Source organism: Microtus pennsylvanicus, chromosome 5 (genome assembly GCF_037038515.1).
Source record: "Microtus pennsylvanicus isolate mMicPen1 chromosome 5, mMicPen1.hap1, whole genome shotgun sequence".
Taxonomy (NCBI): Eukaryota; Metazoa; Chordata; class Mammalia; order Rodentia; family Cricetidae; genus Microtus; species Microtus pennsylvanicus.
In genome coordinates, this window is record NC_134583.1 from 49,919,725 (window position 1) to 49,936,484 (window position 16,760).

Genomic DNA, 16,760 nt, shown 5'->3' on the forward strand with positions numbered 1-16,760 from the left:
CCAGCACGTGCTCACATGTGTATATCATGGAGAGCAAATGTTAGACCCTCCATCCAGAGCCAGAAGGCAGGAGGCTGGGGGCACACAGAGGATGAGAGAGTATCTGAGGGCCCAGGCTGCTGCATCATGCCATGTCAGATAGGGCCTGACTCTCATCACTTAGGACACACAGCAGCTTTGAACCTCAAGGTTAACAGCCCATCAGAGCCTGCACAGAAAGCTGAAGCCCTGGTAGTAAAAGAACAAGGGACAAGGATATCAGAAGCCACACTTTGTTGAGAGGGTCACACTGACTGAGTCTCTGCCTAGGCAAAGCCCAGCACCGCAGGTGAACAAGGCTGTGTGGTCATATGGGACTCTCTGGACTACTTGGGTGGCACCGAGGATCTCCCACTAGTGACAAGAGAGAGGGCTCAGAGTCACCAGATTCAGGCACAGATATCAAGTGCCTTGCAGTGTCTATGATGAGGATGTGCATATGTAGAGGACATCCCGCTTGTCCTGCTGAGGACCCAGGACAGGTGCCGTTGGAGCTTGCAAGCCTTTCCTGTTTCCGACCATCCCTTCACAGTAGCGGGCCTGCTAATGAGTTCTCTGGCAAGCCGTCTATGAATCTGCCTGTGCCTTCTCTCTCCATACATTCCCTCGCATAATTAGCAAGACAGACACTTAAGGAAAATGTCTGTCTTCCTGGGGAATCTCAGGGCTCTGGGACTCAGATCCGACCAGGTAGGGCAACACTCATAGGCACGGCACTGTGAAAAGGCCCTTTAGCGGTCACAGGGAGTCTGCCAAAGGGCACAGATGGGAAAGTAGTCACGCTTCAGGGATGAGTTCTCGGCGAGCCTGCTGCCACAGATCCGTGTTGATGGGAGTACGAGGGGCCGCTCGACAGAGACATGGCGGGCAGACACGTTAGAAAAGGTTGGAAAATGTCCGAGGAAGAGTTCAAGAGTGAGTGCAGGAGTGTCTGCGCAGGAGAGAGCTGCCTTGACTGTCGTGTCGGAGGACGACTTGCTCACCTGTGTGACTCCAGGATGACATTCATCTGCCTCTGGAGAAAGGCAGGTGCCATCCCAGGAAGCAAGTCCCACAGGTGGGAATTCACAGGACAGGAGCAAACGTTCAGACAGGTCCCAGTTTGCAAATTTGAGTTTAGGAAAAAAAGATACGGTCTACTATTTTCTGATTTACTTTTGTGCGTATTTTATGTTCATATATGTTTCATGTTTATATATGTCTAAGGGGTGACTTCAGCCATCATTCTTCTGCCGTTCTCAATCTGATTGTTTGAAACAGCGTCCTTCACTGAGCTCTGGGGATCCCCTCGTCTTGCCTGCCCAGAACTGGGTTTACAGATGCATGACGTCATGCACAGTTCTCAAATGGATAACGGAGATCTGAACTAGGGTCCTCGTGCTTGCCTAACAACTCAGTTTGACTTAGCAAATATCTGTCATTTATATTGCTTCCACAGAGCCTGGTCACCTTGCATTAGGAGTATGTAAAAAAAAAATGGCCACTCTGTCACTACCCAGCCAGCAACTAGTATGTCCTGTAGGTAAGGCACTCCTGACAAGATTTAACATGAAATGGGGGATCAGTAATGTCCTTGGTCAGGAGCCAGTGCATAGAAAGCTGACATGAAATCGAGGTGGCCAGAGAGCTTAAGGTCTCAAATGAAGTTCTGTACTGTTGGGGGGAAAGAATTGAGGCTAGCATCCACTGGAAGAAAATACTCACTTCAGTGATTGGGGAGCTTTGCCTCTGGGAGGCTTTTTCTCTCGAGGTTCTAAACTAGCAAGGAGGATAGTTGGTAAGAAGGGCCTTTCTTCACCTGGACCGCGCAGAGGGTGGGCAGCACCGGGAGGCACTGCTATGCGCGGCTGCAGAGGGTGGGCAGCACCGGGAGGCACTGCCATGCGCGGCTGCAGAGGGTGGGCAGCACCAGGAGGCACTGCCATGCACGGCTGCAGAGGGTGGGCAGCACCGGGAGGCACTGCCATGCGCGGCTGCAGAGGGTGGGCAGCACCGGGAGGCACTGCCATGCGCGGCTGCAGAGGGTGGGCAGCACCGGGAGGCACTGCCATGCGCGGCTGCAGAGGGTGGGCAGCACCGGGAGGCACTGCCATGCGTGGCTGCAGAGGGTGGGCAGCACCAGGAGGCACTGCCATGCGCGGCTGCAGAGGGTGGGCAGCACCGGGAGGCACTGCCATGCGTGGCTGCAGAGGGTGGGCAGCACCAGGAGGCACTGCCATGCGCGGCTGCAGCTGCCCCCCAGCAGACACCTCTATCTTGTACCATAAATGGTCATGAGGTGCAGACATCATGAGTGCCCCTGACCAAGGGGACAGCAGAGAGCCAGGGAGCAGAGGCGTTTATGAACCATCCCTGTAGGTAACACTTCGTAAGTGTGTGGTCTTGAAGAAATTTCTTACTCTCCCCGTGTGTTGGTTGTTCCTCTGTGGAGATGATTACAGTTGTGCAGGCTTCGCAGGTCATTGAAAGTTAAGACCTAACGCACGTGGAGTGGCATGCTGACTCTGGAGAGGCCTTTCAGACAGGACAGGCCGCTAACATCAAAAGAGCAGTATGATGGCTATTAACCAATGCAAGATCCGTATGAGGACACGCACAAGTGTGTACAAAAAGACACAGCCGCCACGGATGTGCTCTGCGCCTAGCTCCTCCTCCTAAGCTCCATCTCCTACCTTTCATCATTCCTCAATGACAGAGTTCGAATCCACTCATTAGGTCAGAGCACTTGTGAGCGAACCTGTCTCTGGAGATGGCCCCAGACATACCCAGAAAAGTGTTTACTAATCCCCTAAGTAATTCTTTTTTTTTAAAGATTTAAAAATATTATGTGCCTGTGTCTGTGAATGCAGGTACCCACTGAAGCTGCAGTCACAGCAATTGTGAGCCACCAGACATGGGTGTCGGGAATCAAACCCAGGGCCTGAGCAAGACCAGTATGTACCCTTTAGTATCTGAGCCATCTCTTCAGTCCTCAGGATCTACTCATTTAGTCCTCACGGTATGTGGCCCTCATAACAATTCCAGGAAGTAGATACCGCCATGGCTTCCTTTGTGCAGGGGACAGATGGCAAGTGTGAGGGTTAATATCGGTTGTCAACGTGAGAATCTAGAATCACTAGGGTAACAGCTCTGGGCACACCTGTGAGGATAGTCTAGATTAGGCTAACTGAGGTGTGTGAAGACCCACCTTAACTGTGGGCTCTTAACCACCTAGCCACCTCCTCCTCAAGTTAGCATTGTTAACTACCCCAAGTGGAGATGTCTGCACTGACGGTTGGGTTGCCCCTGAGGTCACCCTCCAGGCCAGGACAGAACCTACTGTGTTTGCAGGGGCGGGGTGGGGGGGAACCTCTGAAGACTTCACCGTTTCCCCAGGGTCTGGCTTCTATGTTTGGTACAGCTCTGGGCAGTACGTGCCAGGAAAGGAGGCTAGGCATCCTCCTAGTATCCCACTTTCTGCTTTGTGCTGCTGTTTAAAGTGAGGCTGACCATCGGGCAGAGGTGGGGGGACCCACCTTGCCTATGCCACTGGAGGACTTAGGGAAATGCAGAAAACTGGCATAGCAAGTCACACACAAACGCAAGACAGCCACTCAATGTGGCTTTCGTTTGAAGAACAAAGCCAAAGAAAATTGGCTCACCAACGAGAATTAAGTGGTAACAATACACAGCACAGAAATCAAAATCAGTTCAAAACTGGCTCGCTCAGAAAATACGATTCTGAAGAGGAAATCTGAATTATGGGAGGCCTTTGAATGTGGTGTTTTAGTTGAAAAGGCTTTTGTAAGGGAATTTTAGTGCTCAGAGAAAGAGAGCTGGTGAAGCCCAGCCCAGGTGTCCATCTCTCTCACAGCAGGTCTCCTGGAGTCTCTCTGAAGGCAGTGCACATCCACGAGGGCTGTGTGTGTGTGTGTGCACATTTGTATGAGTACATATGTATATCTGCACATAAATATGGAATCTAGCATCTAGGCCATTTTAGACCTCAGATTCACTGGCCTAACTCTAACTCTGACGACAGCACCCCTGTGTCCCTCCTCCAACCCCCGTGGCCACCCAGGTACATCATGTCTTCATGAAGAACTCATCTGGGCTCTGTGCTTCCCACTTTTCCGTAATTTGGTAGGAGCCTGGCAACCAGGGATAAACTTGTCCTAGGTCAAGACTACTGAGGGTGAACAATTGCAGTGTGGCTTATGTTGGGTCCCAGAAGGTGGACCTGCACTTGAATGGGAAGAATGCTGGGGGAGCAGTTGCTTTATGAAGAACTGGGGAAGCTGCGTCCTCAGTTCACGGCACTGGCCTCACCCTGAGAGCACCCATCAGAAGCTTGCCTGTAAAAGGGTGCCAGGAAGGGCCTGGACCATCAAAAGAGACACAGACAAAGCCCTACAGGAGGGACATAGGCAGGGGTAGGAGAGGTACCAATGTCTGGATCGCCAACACCCTCCCTCTGATCTGTTGACTCCTACAATACAGGGGGCAGGGGAGTCCAACACTGCTGTCCCTAAAAGTCAGCGGAGATGGCAAAGCAGGGAGGACATTTTGGAAGGACAGGCAGAGGACAACTGTTCAGTGACCTTCCTTCTTCTCTGACAAAATGCCTGATAAGAAGAAAAGAGGAGGCTCGTTCTGGCTTCTGGTGTACAGCTCAAGAAAGGACAAACCACCTGAGCAAGGGACAGCCTGTGGCAGGGAAGGGAGACTGACTGGACAGCCTGCCTCTGCGGTCGAACAGGAGGAGACCTGCCCTGAGTGACCCACTTCCTGCAGCAAGGCTTCACAACCTAAAGATGCTACAACAAACAGCACCAGCAGCCAAGGACCAGAAGGTTCAAACACTTGTCACTTGTGGGATATTTCCTATTCAAACCGCACCACCAGCCCAGGGTCATTTCCCAGAGGCCACAGCTCCTTGGCCTCCAGCCAAGTGCAGCCTTTATAAGACAACTGCTCTGGCCAATTTCAAAGCCAGGCTTCCTGCTGGGAATACCTGTTTGAACAAAGCCTTTATTGTCTGTTCCAGCAGCAAGGCTGGAATTTAAAAAGCTTCATTTTCAAGACTGACTGGCTTTGGTCTATCCAACCTGGAACTTACATTTTAGAGTCAAATAGAATTATTTAAACAAAGTATTTCTATGATAAGCACATAGTGCTTTTTTTTTTTAATACGCTGCCCCCTCCCAACATTTCCAATAAGAAACCAAGGCCCATTTTGTGACTAGCTCTTAAAACCCAGTTCTCTCAGCTTCTATTTGCCTGCTCTTTGTCTCTTTGGCCTGTCTGGTTTTACTTGTGAACAGGCTGTGGAGGGGGCTCATCTGATGTCACCTGGCCCAGAGGACACACTGTCCTTGAGCAGTGTTCCAACCTCTGACTTCTGCTTCCTGGCTTGACACGGTCACACGCTGGCGTCTGGTTTCATAGACGACCCACTCTCCCGTGTCCCTCATTCCCAAGCCCCTTCTCTGACAGCAGCTTCCTCTCTGGGCTGCACGGGCCCCCAGCTCCAGGCACTCCTCTCTGCTCATCTCTGCCCCGAGATGCCATTCAAGGGGGAGCGATGGTCGGTATCTGCTCTCTGGGAAATCACATTCTGTACTGTCCCTAGGCCGAGGGTGCCCCTCCAGGTGACAGCCAAATTTAGTTCTCCATGCCACAGTGCCCAGGAGGTGTCCAAGAGGTTTATGTTGATCCTGAGAGGTGGCCTACTGGTTACGGGAACCCTGTAGGACAGGAAGGAACTGCTTGTCCACAATCGCGGAGGCAAATGCAGACAGAAAGGCCATAGAGCCCAGACGTGCAACAGGCCCATCACTGGAAACCAAGAACGCAGATAGTCTACATGGCTTCCATGCACATGCATAAATAAATACAACGCGGACACTCTCTCAAAAGAATGTGCTCCACTCTATCTCCATGTTCCACATGAGTCAGACGGAGGTGTTTGATAGGCTGGCTTCTGCTGTTGGGGGGCTGACAGAATGTTTGTTACGACAGGAAGGAGACCACCAGCCTTGCCCGCTGTGTGATGGGAAAAGATACGAACGCACTGGGCAGAATCAAATTTGCTCTTTCCCACAGGGAGACCAACTGACAGCTGGCCCTCCAGATACCCCCAGGTTCCTGGCTCATCCCATCAGGGGGACGTGTACAGCATTGCTCTCTACTTCTAGAGAATTCCCCAGGAGGAGCCATCCCCTGAGCTGTGAAGCCAGGGTCCTCCAGCGTGGACAAGGCCTGTTGCTCAAAGGCTACCTCACCAAACCCGATACTGCAAGCTCAGGAGATGGTGTATGGGCTCCTGTAGGACTGCAAACACAACAGCGAAAGCAAAGCGCTTGAAGAAGCTAAGTCAAGGTTGACATTGGGTGTCCTTTTCAATTGTTCTCCACTTCATTTTGTTTGTTGGTTTTGTTTTTATTTTATTTTTCTGTCTTTGTTTGTTTGTTTGAGATGGGGTCTCTCCGTAAAACCTTGGCTATCCTAGAACTCACTATGTAGACCAGAATGGCCCAAATTCACAGAGATTCTCCTGCCTCTGCCTCCCAATTGCACCACCATGCCAGGGTTACAGTTTAGCTTTTGAAATTAGTTAATCTAGTGTGTGTATGTGTGTGTGTGCGTGCATGTGTGTATGTGTGTGTGTATGTGTGTGTGTATGTATGTGTGTGTATGTATGTATGTGTATGTGTGTGTGTGCGTTCATGTGTGTATGTGTGTGTATGTGTGTGTATGTATGTGTGTGTGTATGTGTGTGTGCGTTCATGTGTGTATGTGTGTGTGTATGTGTGTGTGCGTTCATGTGTGTATGTGTGTGTATGTGTGTGTGTATGTATGTATGTGTATGTGTGTGTGTGCATTCATGTGTGTATGTGTGTGTGTATGTGTGTGTATGTGTGTGTGTATGTGTGTGTGTATGTGTGCGTGCATGTGTGTGCATGTGGGGGGGGCATACAATGACACATTGGTGAGGGAATCAGAAGACAGACTTCTGCCATGTGGAATGTTGAAATCAGGTTATCAATTTGGGCGGCAGCACCTTTATCAGCTGAGCCATCCTGCTAGCCCTCTACCAGACAAGGACCCACAGTGGCCTCTTCTCCCCATGCTGGCTAGGCTGCTGGCCAGCGAGCCCGGAGCCCTCCTGCTCTCATCTCTTCAGCACTGGCATGGCAGGTTAGTGTACCTGTGCTTGTTTTGTTTTGTTTTGAAGGTGGGTACAGCGAATCTGAGCTCAGGTCTCCACGCTTGTGTGACAAGCACCTTGCCGAAGAAGTCATTTCCCTAGCCATCAACTTCAATTTTAAATAAAACCCAATTTCCATGGGGTGTGTTTGAATGGTGGTTTCCTCACGGGAGCTGTGCAAGCACTAAGAAAATACAGGCAGAGTGCTGCCGTGTGCTGGTTTGAAGGAGAACAGCCCCACAGTCCCCGCTGGTGAACTGATTGACAAGGGTTAGGAGGCATGACCTTGTTGGAGGACTTGGTCACTGGGGGAAGGCTTTGATGTTTCAAAAGTCTCGTGCCTTTCCCAGTGTCTCTTTCTCTGCCTTCTGCTTGTAGATCAAGATGCAGCTCTCCACTGTTCCCGCTGCCCTGCCTTTGCTCGGTATCATGGGCTCTAATCCTCTGAAACTACAGACTTCAAACCCACTTCCTGCCATACGTTGTCTTGGCAATGGTATATTTCCACAGCAATTGAAAGGAACTAAGATGAAGGGCGACATGGCAATGTGATCTCTGGCCTGACTGACCACGGTGGGACTTTGTGAACTCGGAACAGGAGGTGCACGCCCCTCTTTTAGCTTCTGAGTCAGTTTATGGGTGTGGTTCTTTTGGGGACAAACGGACAATCCTGTAGAATACAGGATGAAGCTGGGTTATTACATTATAAAAATGAAACAAATTCTAGTTGCTTTTTAACTTTTTGGGGGGGGGGAGCTGAGAGAAGCATCTGCTTACCCTGCAGTGGCAGAGTTGTTAACCCCAGAGGTAGAGAACCTCCGTTACCAGCTCATGACATGTTTCCTGTCCAGTCTCAAGAGACAACAGGCCAGCATTAGCTGTCTGGGAAGCATTCAGAGGACTTGCTAAAGTCACCTCTCCTTAACTTAAAATGACATGCATGAAGACATCGGGGCTTGTTGATTTAATCAGTATGATGGGAGAATAGCAGCAAGCCAATGCAAGCAGTTACAAAATATCCTACTTTTCTATGTTTAAAGTAACTTGTCTTAAGCCATCTATAGCAACTAGAATCACAAGAACACTCGAGGGACTGCATCGCTTCTGCCACAGCACCTGTGGCCATGACCATTTTATTAGTAATCATCTAACGACATCTCCTAGTGCTGAGTGCTCATAATCATTAGAACCTCCATTACTGTATCTGGCCTCTTGTTTTACCTTATAAATAATTGTGCCTAAATATAAGAATTTGAGTAGAACTAAGCAAGTATGGCCCCAACCTTGCACTGAGAGCACTTGTCCCTTAACTCTGGAATCCTGGAGCTGGCGAGAGCTGCAGCCTGCCCTACGCACACCCACGCTGTCCTTCAGTGCCCCGTGTGGCTATGATGCTTTAGTAACTAGCTTCAATTTTAAACTGGTGTAACCCATGCAGGGCTAAGCAGAGCCAGAGGCTAAAAGCTCAGTGCCCTGCTGTCCACTCTCCCCTCCTGTCCCCTCCCTTCAGTACTGGAGGAGCGGTCTGGTCTTGCGTTAAGCAGCATTGGGCAGAACCCTAGAGCTTCTTCTTGCTTCGCAAAACGGAAGAGGTTTTCATGGTGCCCTTAGCCGCCACTGCCTGGTTCGCAGTCCCGGAGCTCTTCTCGGGTTCTGCTTTGAGTTCGGCAGAAAGTAGTTTGCTCGATGTTGAGTTTGAGTAGCTCGTGTCAGCATCATCTACATCTAGCTTCTTGGCAGCAGTGGTGGGCTATGAATGAAAGAAAAGGCCGAGATTAATATTCAGATGTAAAAAAGTATGTACAGTAACAGAAGGGAGTGGGAGACAACAGCGTCCCGGGAGACTGTGAGGCCACGGCATGCTCCAGAGCGTGGGCAACACTCATCAGTCTGTAAAGTTACCACTACGTGCCCCAAAGGCTCTTTTACCTCCTTCAAGAAAACCAAGGCATTTAGAGATTATAATGAAACCAAAGGGTTGCTTGTCGCTCTGACATAGGAAATTCACTAAAGGAGAATGTCCACCTGGCCACCAAGGCTCTGTCCTGTTCCCTTTCTTCAGACTTGCACACATGCACAGCGTGGTTATTCTTTGTAACAGGTACAAAGTTGCTGCGCTCAGCCTGCCCTCACACCATCCACCCCTTTCCTGCATTTTCCCCAGGGATAGGCTTCTTTTACCAGTCAAGCAGGCAGCTTTGTAGGTTTCTGTGAGTCTCAACTCCTCACTGGTCAAAGGGGTAAAACAACATTTGAATGCTCACTTCAAGGGGTGTTGGTAGGAATGAATTGAGGGGGTGGCCGAGAGGACTGCGTGGGGCTACAGCAGGATAGCACCGGTCAGAGGTGACCTGTGCTCTCAGGTCATCCCACTCCGCAGGACAGGATGCAGCAGCCTAGATCCTGCAGTCCCAGGGACACGGGGCTTACTCTGACCTGAGGCTCATTTAAAGAGAGATCGTTTTAATTAAGTGAAGGCGAGCCAAGAGTTGTAAAGAGCAGGGCCTGTCCCCGGAGACCTACAAAACAGGCCAGAGCAAGCTTCCACTGCGCAGAATGACACGGGAAAGGGCACACGTGCAACAGTGTCATAGCAGAGCACTGCTTTCAAAGAGGGGAAGATCACACACGCACTAGACAGTTGCTCGGGGGTTCCTTGATCTTCCTGCCTTTAGGTTATGAAAATGTCTACTTATACATTTATCTGATGAATACAAGTTCCTAGGGCTGCAGCAAAACTTCCAGACAGCTACACTCTGGTACCTGCATTTCAAGAAAGAGGTGTGTGGGAGGTGTCGATTGCAGGCACCCCTGCAGAAGGCCTCCTCAGAATGTCCCTCATGTCTGACTCTACAGGAGCGACTCTTGAGCAGAGAACACTCTAAGAGTGTTCTGTACCTTGGAAAAATCGTGTGAAGTTTGAATTGGAAAAGGTCATTTCCTCTGCTCTTCTCCAAATATGCAAGTTGCCGCCACTGAATTCTTTCCAAACCAGAAAATTAAAAAATCTTTCCGATTTGCTACAGGAGTTGCTGCACCTTGCTGAAAACTCACACCATTAGCAGGGCACAAACACCGCTCTGACACTGGCCGGGACCATGTGCTTTCCTGAGAGTGGAATCCTTCTGGATCTTCAATTCATAAAATTTAACTAAATTTACACACAAATACTAGCCAAAGGTGAAGCCAAAGCCAGCCCTCCTCCCATTGGACATTCCTACATGGATACTGAGTAGTTAAGAGAATCCTTTCCAATGTGTCCACTACAACACGGACATTCCTACATGGATACTGAGTAGTTAAGAGAATCCTTTCCAGAGTGTCCACTACAACACGGACATTCCTGTCTGGTTGAATGCTTCCATTCTTCAGTCTCCCACTTTTGTGATTTTTTTTAAATTTACACTATTTATTTGTTGATTGTTTGATGAAGTAATTGATTGTGTGTGTTGTGTGGACATGTTCCATGGCGCATGTGTGAAGGTCAGAGGACAACTTGTAGAAATCAGTTCTCTCCCTCCACCATGTGAGTTCCACAGATCAAACCTGGGTCATCATATTTGGCCGGAAGAGCCTTTACCTGCTGTGGTTGTTTGAAAGAAAATTCCCCCCCAAAGAGAGTGTGTGGCCTTGGGGAGTAGGTGTGGTCTTGTGGAGAAAGTGTTTCACTTTGGGGGCAGGCATTGAGGTCTCTTTTGCTCAAGCTTCGCTCAGTGGACGCTGAGTCTACTTCCTACTGCCATCAAGATACAGGACTCTCAGCTCCTTCTCCAGCACCTCATCTGCCTGCATGCTGCGGTGTTCCGCCACGATGATAGTGGGCTGGACCTCTGAAGCTCTAAGCCGCCATGTCAATTAAATGTTTTCCTTTATAAGAGTTGCCATGGTCATGGTGTCTCTTCACAGCAATAGAAACCCTAGTTAGACAGCTGCTGGCCACCTAACTGCCCCCCTGCAACTTTCAATGGATCTGACTCAGAGGCCACAAGCACCAGGAGGAAACACTATTTCACATTCTCAGATTCAACTCCATATGCTCTAGAACTTTCTTTTTGAAGATAGTATCTCAATGCAGCTTTGGGAATTTTATGAAAAAAATGTGGTAGGAGAAGTGAAACAGCTGAGATGTCTAGTTGCTTTTGATGTAGAAGCAGGATATGTCTGTTTCCTTACGTAGCAAGATGAGGGAAATTACATCCCTTAACCACATGAGTTGATTTACAACTTTAGTGGTCTTTAAAAAGTATATACTCATGGTTTAATAAACATCACTTCCTTGCCTCCCAGTTAACTCAAACCCAGCCTCATAAAACACAACCAATGCTGTCCATTTACAGTGTACATCTTCTCTGAATTGTACAACTGAATTCCAGTTTCAGTGTTGTTACTTCTATGGGGAGTGGGTCATAACTCCCCACGCCTCGGCCTATTTCATCCCCAGCTCTCTTTCCCCCTTTCACACAATGGTAGTGCAGTGCACACATTCCTTCACACCGAGATGCCGGGCTCATGGTTAGTTTGCAAATCACTCTGTCTGAATCCATCTGGCTTACTTGTTCATTGAGCAGAGACTGTCTTGCGTGGCTAGGCCAGTCCCTTCTCAGCAGACAGTCCGCTCTTCTCACTCTTTCGCTTGCACTAATGGTACTGAAAAGTGTGATTCTGAGGCAGTTGTACAAACTGATACTCTTCCCTTCAGCAGAGAGTGTATTTTCTTCGTTAGTTTTGTACTCATCCATATTAAAGTTGGTATAGGCAAAAATAAAGATTTGTTTTTATCTATGTGTATGTGTGTAAGTGTATGTTGTTTTTATCTATGTGTATGTGTGTAGGCGTATGTTATCTATGTGTATGTGTGTAGGTGTATGTTGTTTTTATCTATGTGTATGTGTGTAGGCGTATGTTATCTATGTGTATGTGTGTAGGTGTATGTTGTTTTTATCTATGTGTATGTGTGTAAGTGTAGTTGTTTTTATCTATGTGTATGTGTGTAGGTGTATGTTGTTTTTATCTATGTGTATGTGTGTAAGTGTATGTTATCTATGTGTATGTGTGTAAGTGTATGTTATCTATGTGTATGTGTGTAAGTGTATGTTATCTATGTGTATGTGTGTAAGTGTATGTTATCTATGTGTATGTGTGTAAGTGTATGTTGTTTTTATTTATGTGTATGTGTGTAAGTGTATGTTATCTATGTGTATGTGTGTAAGTGTATGTTATCTATGTGTATGTGTGTAAGTGTATGTTATCTATGTGTATGTGTGTAAGTGTATGTTATCTATGTGTATGTGTGTAAGTGTATGTTGTTTTTATTTATGTGTATGTGTGTAAGTGTATGTTATCTATGTGTATGTGTGTAGGTGTATGTTGTTTTTATCTATGTGTATGTGTGTAAGTGTATGTTGTTTTTATCTATGTGTATGTGTGTAAGTGTATGTTATCTATGTGTATGTGTGTAGGTGTATGTTATCTATGTGTATGTGTGTAGGTGTATGTTGTTTTTATCTATGTGTGTGTGTTTAAGTGTATGTTGCACGTGTGGGCACATTCATGGAGCTGGAAGAGGGCATTGGACCCTCCCGCAGCTGGATTTACAGTATTCTGTGAGCCACATGCATGCAGGGAACCTAACTCAAGTCCCACGCAAGAGCAGCAAGGTCTCTTAACCGATGAGCTATCTCTCCCGTCCTGACAGCCATGTTTTAAATAAATCTCAGAATTTCTTTGAAATCATGGTATCTGTTCCTTCACTCACTGTTAGCATCAACACAAACACACTTAGAGACACTGTTGTGCCTATGGAGGAGATGCCCTGAGTTCCCACCACCTCCTTTTGCGTATTGTAGTTGCATCAGGGTTAGCAGGCAACTGTTGGGGAAGCAGAGTCCTAGGGTTTCTTAGAGTCTGAGTGCCTCCTGTGCTTCCCTGCTGGAACTATCACAGGGCCAAACCCATCATGCTGTGCCCTTTGGGGCACGTTCTCTTCACCGGGAACCAAGCCTCTCCTCTCCTTGGAATGTAAATGGCAGAGGCAAATTCCAGCTCCCAGGATTTTTCTAGATTTGCACCAATCTTGATTTTTCAGGGATTTTTTTTGTTAGGTTATAGACCATCTAAGTCTGGGGCTTCACCTTTTCTCCTCTTGTGGCTTCTGGGATTCCCCCAGGGGTCTCTGTTGTCACTGATGCAATTTGACAGTTTTGTAAGTCATAGGACAGAGAAATGAAAAGTGAGATTGTCAGGGCTATGAGATCTTACAGGTCATGAAATGCAAGCAGAAGGACAGGCACTCCTGTGAGCTTTCCCAGAGCAGGAGAGAAAGGGGAGAGGAAGCCTTATCAATTCCACGGGAAAGCCCCTAGCTGACCATCACAAGACTGAGGCCATCTTGTCAGCCCAGGGAAGGACCGGAAAATCACTGCTGACTGTGGACTGCAGAGGGTGCACGTTAAAGCAATGTCCGAGAGCCTGTGGCCATTGGAAAGCATCGGCAGAATTCAGAGGAAACCCCATATCCTCACACAAACCACAGTGAAGCCATACCAGCCTGCAGAGAAGGAAGGGACCAGAATCATTTTACCAACTGCTACTAATATGACTACAGGTAGGAATTTCTTTAGAAATTCTTCAGTCTAAAAGATACAGAAAGACTATATAAGAAAAAAGGGGGAAACTTCTTAGGCCAGGGAGATTGCTGTGCCAGTTTGAGGACCAGTGTACAGATCTCCATGAGCCATGTAACAGTTGGAAAGCTGCCCATAATCATGGCACTTGGGAGGCAGAGTCTGGGGATCCCTGGAGCAAGCTGGTCAGCTAAATTAGCCAGGATTGGCAAGCTTCGAGCTCAACAAGAGAATTGAGCATGGCCAAGAAAGGTATTTGATATTAACTTCAGACCCCCAATGCACTTGTGTTCACACATATGGGGACACACACACACACACACACACACACCCCACATATGCATGCAAGAATAATAACAAAAGAAAAACAAAGCTAAAGCAAGGCACACAGAAGGGGCAGATTCAGCACTGTGGTGCTACATGCCAGTTCTGTGTGCCATGGTCAGGGTGGTCATGCCAGGGTCCCTCCAGCAGCAACTGGTTGTCTGTGACAGATTCTTAGCATTTGAGACAGTGGGGAGTAGCTGCTCTGATGGCACAGAGAGAAATGGGAAAGATGACCCTACAAGATGCCCCTCTCCAGTTTTGCCGTTTTCTAATTCAGCACCCTTGGCCTGATTTCTGCGTTCATACTATTAATCATGAAAAGGGCCTGTGTGTGCAAGGGAAGATATGTAACAGGAGACTGGGCTGAAAACACGCATCTCACTGCTCGCTGGTGTAACGTCAACCTGATGAACTTATCCGGTGATAATGGATGCAAAGCCTGTGTGCTCTCGGCACATCCTGCCAGTTAATACCAGAGTGTGATTACTAGAAACTGTTACCATTCCTCTGAATTTTGAGTAAAATACATGCTATTTAAGTAAAGTGGTTTATCACCATGGCAACCACTTCTAGAGTCACACATTCAAATTATAGGCCTGCACAAGGTCCAAATGACAAAATTCGGAGACAAGTTTTCTGCTATAGTTTTGCTCACAATGGTCACACATCTTATCTCATATTCATGTGGTTTTCAGAAGACAGAAAGAAAGGAAAGGAAAGCGGGAATGAGAGAAATAACTTGGAAACACACAGACTTTCTTTACAAGGTTACCCACATGAGGATCTGGGTCTTGAATGAAGTTAATGAAAATAAAATTTAACTTGCAAATTAGAGAAAGATGTAAATAGCCTTCTTCTCTTTGCAGCAAGGATATAATTTATATACAGTAGAATATATGGATCACAATTACACTCTGAGGAGTTCTGACAAACACACAGACCCAGGTAACCCACACCACAGTCAAGAGACGTAGTAGCTCAGGGCATGAGGAGGTGCTCCCTGGGGGAACACTTTGGACACACAGGCCCTGGGTTCAGTCTCCATCCTGAGAATAAACCCTGCGAAGATCCTTGTGTTCCCTCTCCTTCCTCTTATTTTATTCTGGGGCCACAAGTGTTCTGATATTTTTAGACATAATTAGTTTTGACTCTTCAAACGTCATATAAATGAGAGAAGAGTACAATGTGTGAACCTTTTTGTCTCGTTTCTTTTGCTTAAAATGTTAGTTGAAATTTAATCAAAAATTTTGTGGCGCTGGGGAGATGGCTCAGCAATTAAGGGCACACGCAGATCTTGTTCGGCAAGGGTTCGGCTCACCACCCCCAGGTCAGGTGGCTTACAGAGGCTGCACCTCCAGCCCCAGGGCTGCCTGCACTCACAGTCCATACCCGCCCCCCACATTTAAAATTCATTTAAAAAATCTTAAGTTTTTAATTGTGTGTGTGCATGTGTGCATTGTGGGGGGGGGGTTATGAGGTTGTGTACCCATGTTTGTGTCTGAGAAGGCCAGTGGCTGACACTGAGTGTCTTCCTCTGCTCCTCCTCACCTTATCTCTTAAATATTTTTATTTTATGTGTATGCGTGGGTGTCTGAATGCATGTGTGTACCACAAGGAAGCCAGAAGAGGGTATTGGACCCCCTGGAATTGGAGCTATAGGAACTTATAAACAGCCATGTTGGTGCTGGGAACCAAAGCCAGGTCCTCTGGAAGAGCAGCCAGGGGTAGTGACTGCCAAGTCATCTCTCCAGGCCCACTTCACTTTTTGCAATAAGGTCTCTCACCAGCTGGCCAGAGTATTGGTCCAACAACTCCTGGAATTCTCCTGTCTCCACCTCTCAGTGCTAGGATTACAGGCATGGGTCATACACAGATTTCTACATATGTACTTGGGGTCCGAACTCAGGGCCTTATTTCTGCATGGCAAAACACTGGACAATCTCTCCACCCCTGGTTAAATTCTCTACTGATATATTTGCAGATTATTATATTATCTCAAAGTTTTAAATGTTCATCAAGGCATTGGTAATTCATTTTTCTTGTCGAGTAGTATTCTAATAACAAACTATATTCCATTATAAACACATCCCACTGCATGCTTACCTCTTATTCAGTTAGTGGACATCTGGACTGTTTCTGTTTTTAGGGTATGTAATTAGTTGTTATAAACATATCCTACAAGTCTTTTGGGGTAGTTTACAAATATTTTGAAAAATTTAGAATCACTGGATGAATGGCAAGTAAATGTTTAACTTTATAAGTAATACCAATTTGTATTTTGAAAGGATTCCCCAGATGGTATGTTTGAATTTCTATCAGCAATACAAGAAAAGTATACTTGTTCCAACCCATGCCAACATTTGGATTGGTTAGTCTTTAGTTCTGGTGATTCTCCTATGTGTGATGTCTTGTTAAAGCATTTGCATTTCCTTACAGCTCTGGGCGGGGCATCTGTAAGGGACTTTGGCTCTGTCTGCACTGCTCGTTCAAGTCTTGTGATGTTTGTTTTTTGAGACAGGATTTCTCTGTCTCCATCTAGACCAAGCTGGCCTTGAACTCACAAAGATCTGCCTGCCTCTGCC

At 47.3% G+C, this 16,760-nt stretch overlaps 1 protein-coding gene across 1 annotated transcript in view; it reads right to left on the reverse strand.

The window, feature by feature from the left end:
• Nucleotides 1–8,325: 8,325 nt before the first annotated feature.
• Nucleotides 8,326–16,760, reverse strand: part of Stk33 (serine/threonine kinase 33) — a 168,379-nt gene continuing 159,944 nt past the window's right edge. The window contains exon 13 of the mRNA XM_075974823.1: nucleotides 8,326–8,978. Within this exon, the coding sequence (XP_075830938.1) occupies nucleotides 8,787–8,978 (192 nt within the window). The 3' untranslated portion in view covers nucleotides 8,326–8,786. The remainder of the gene's footprint in view (nucleotides 8,979–16,760) is intronic.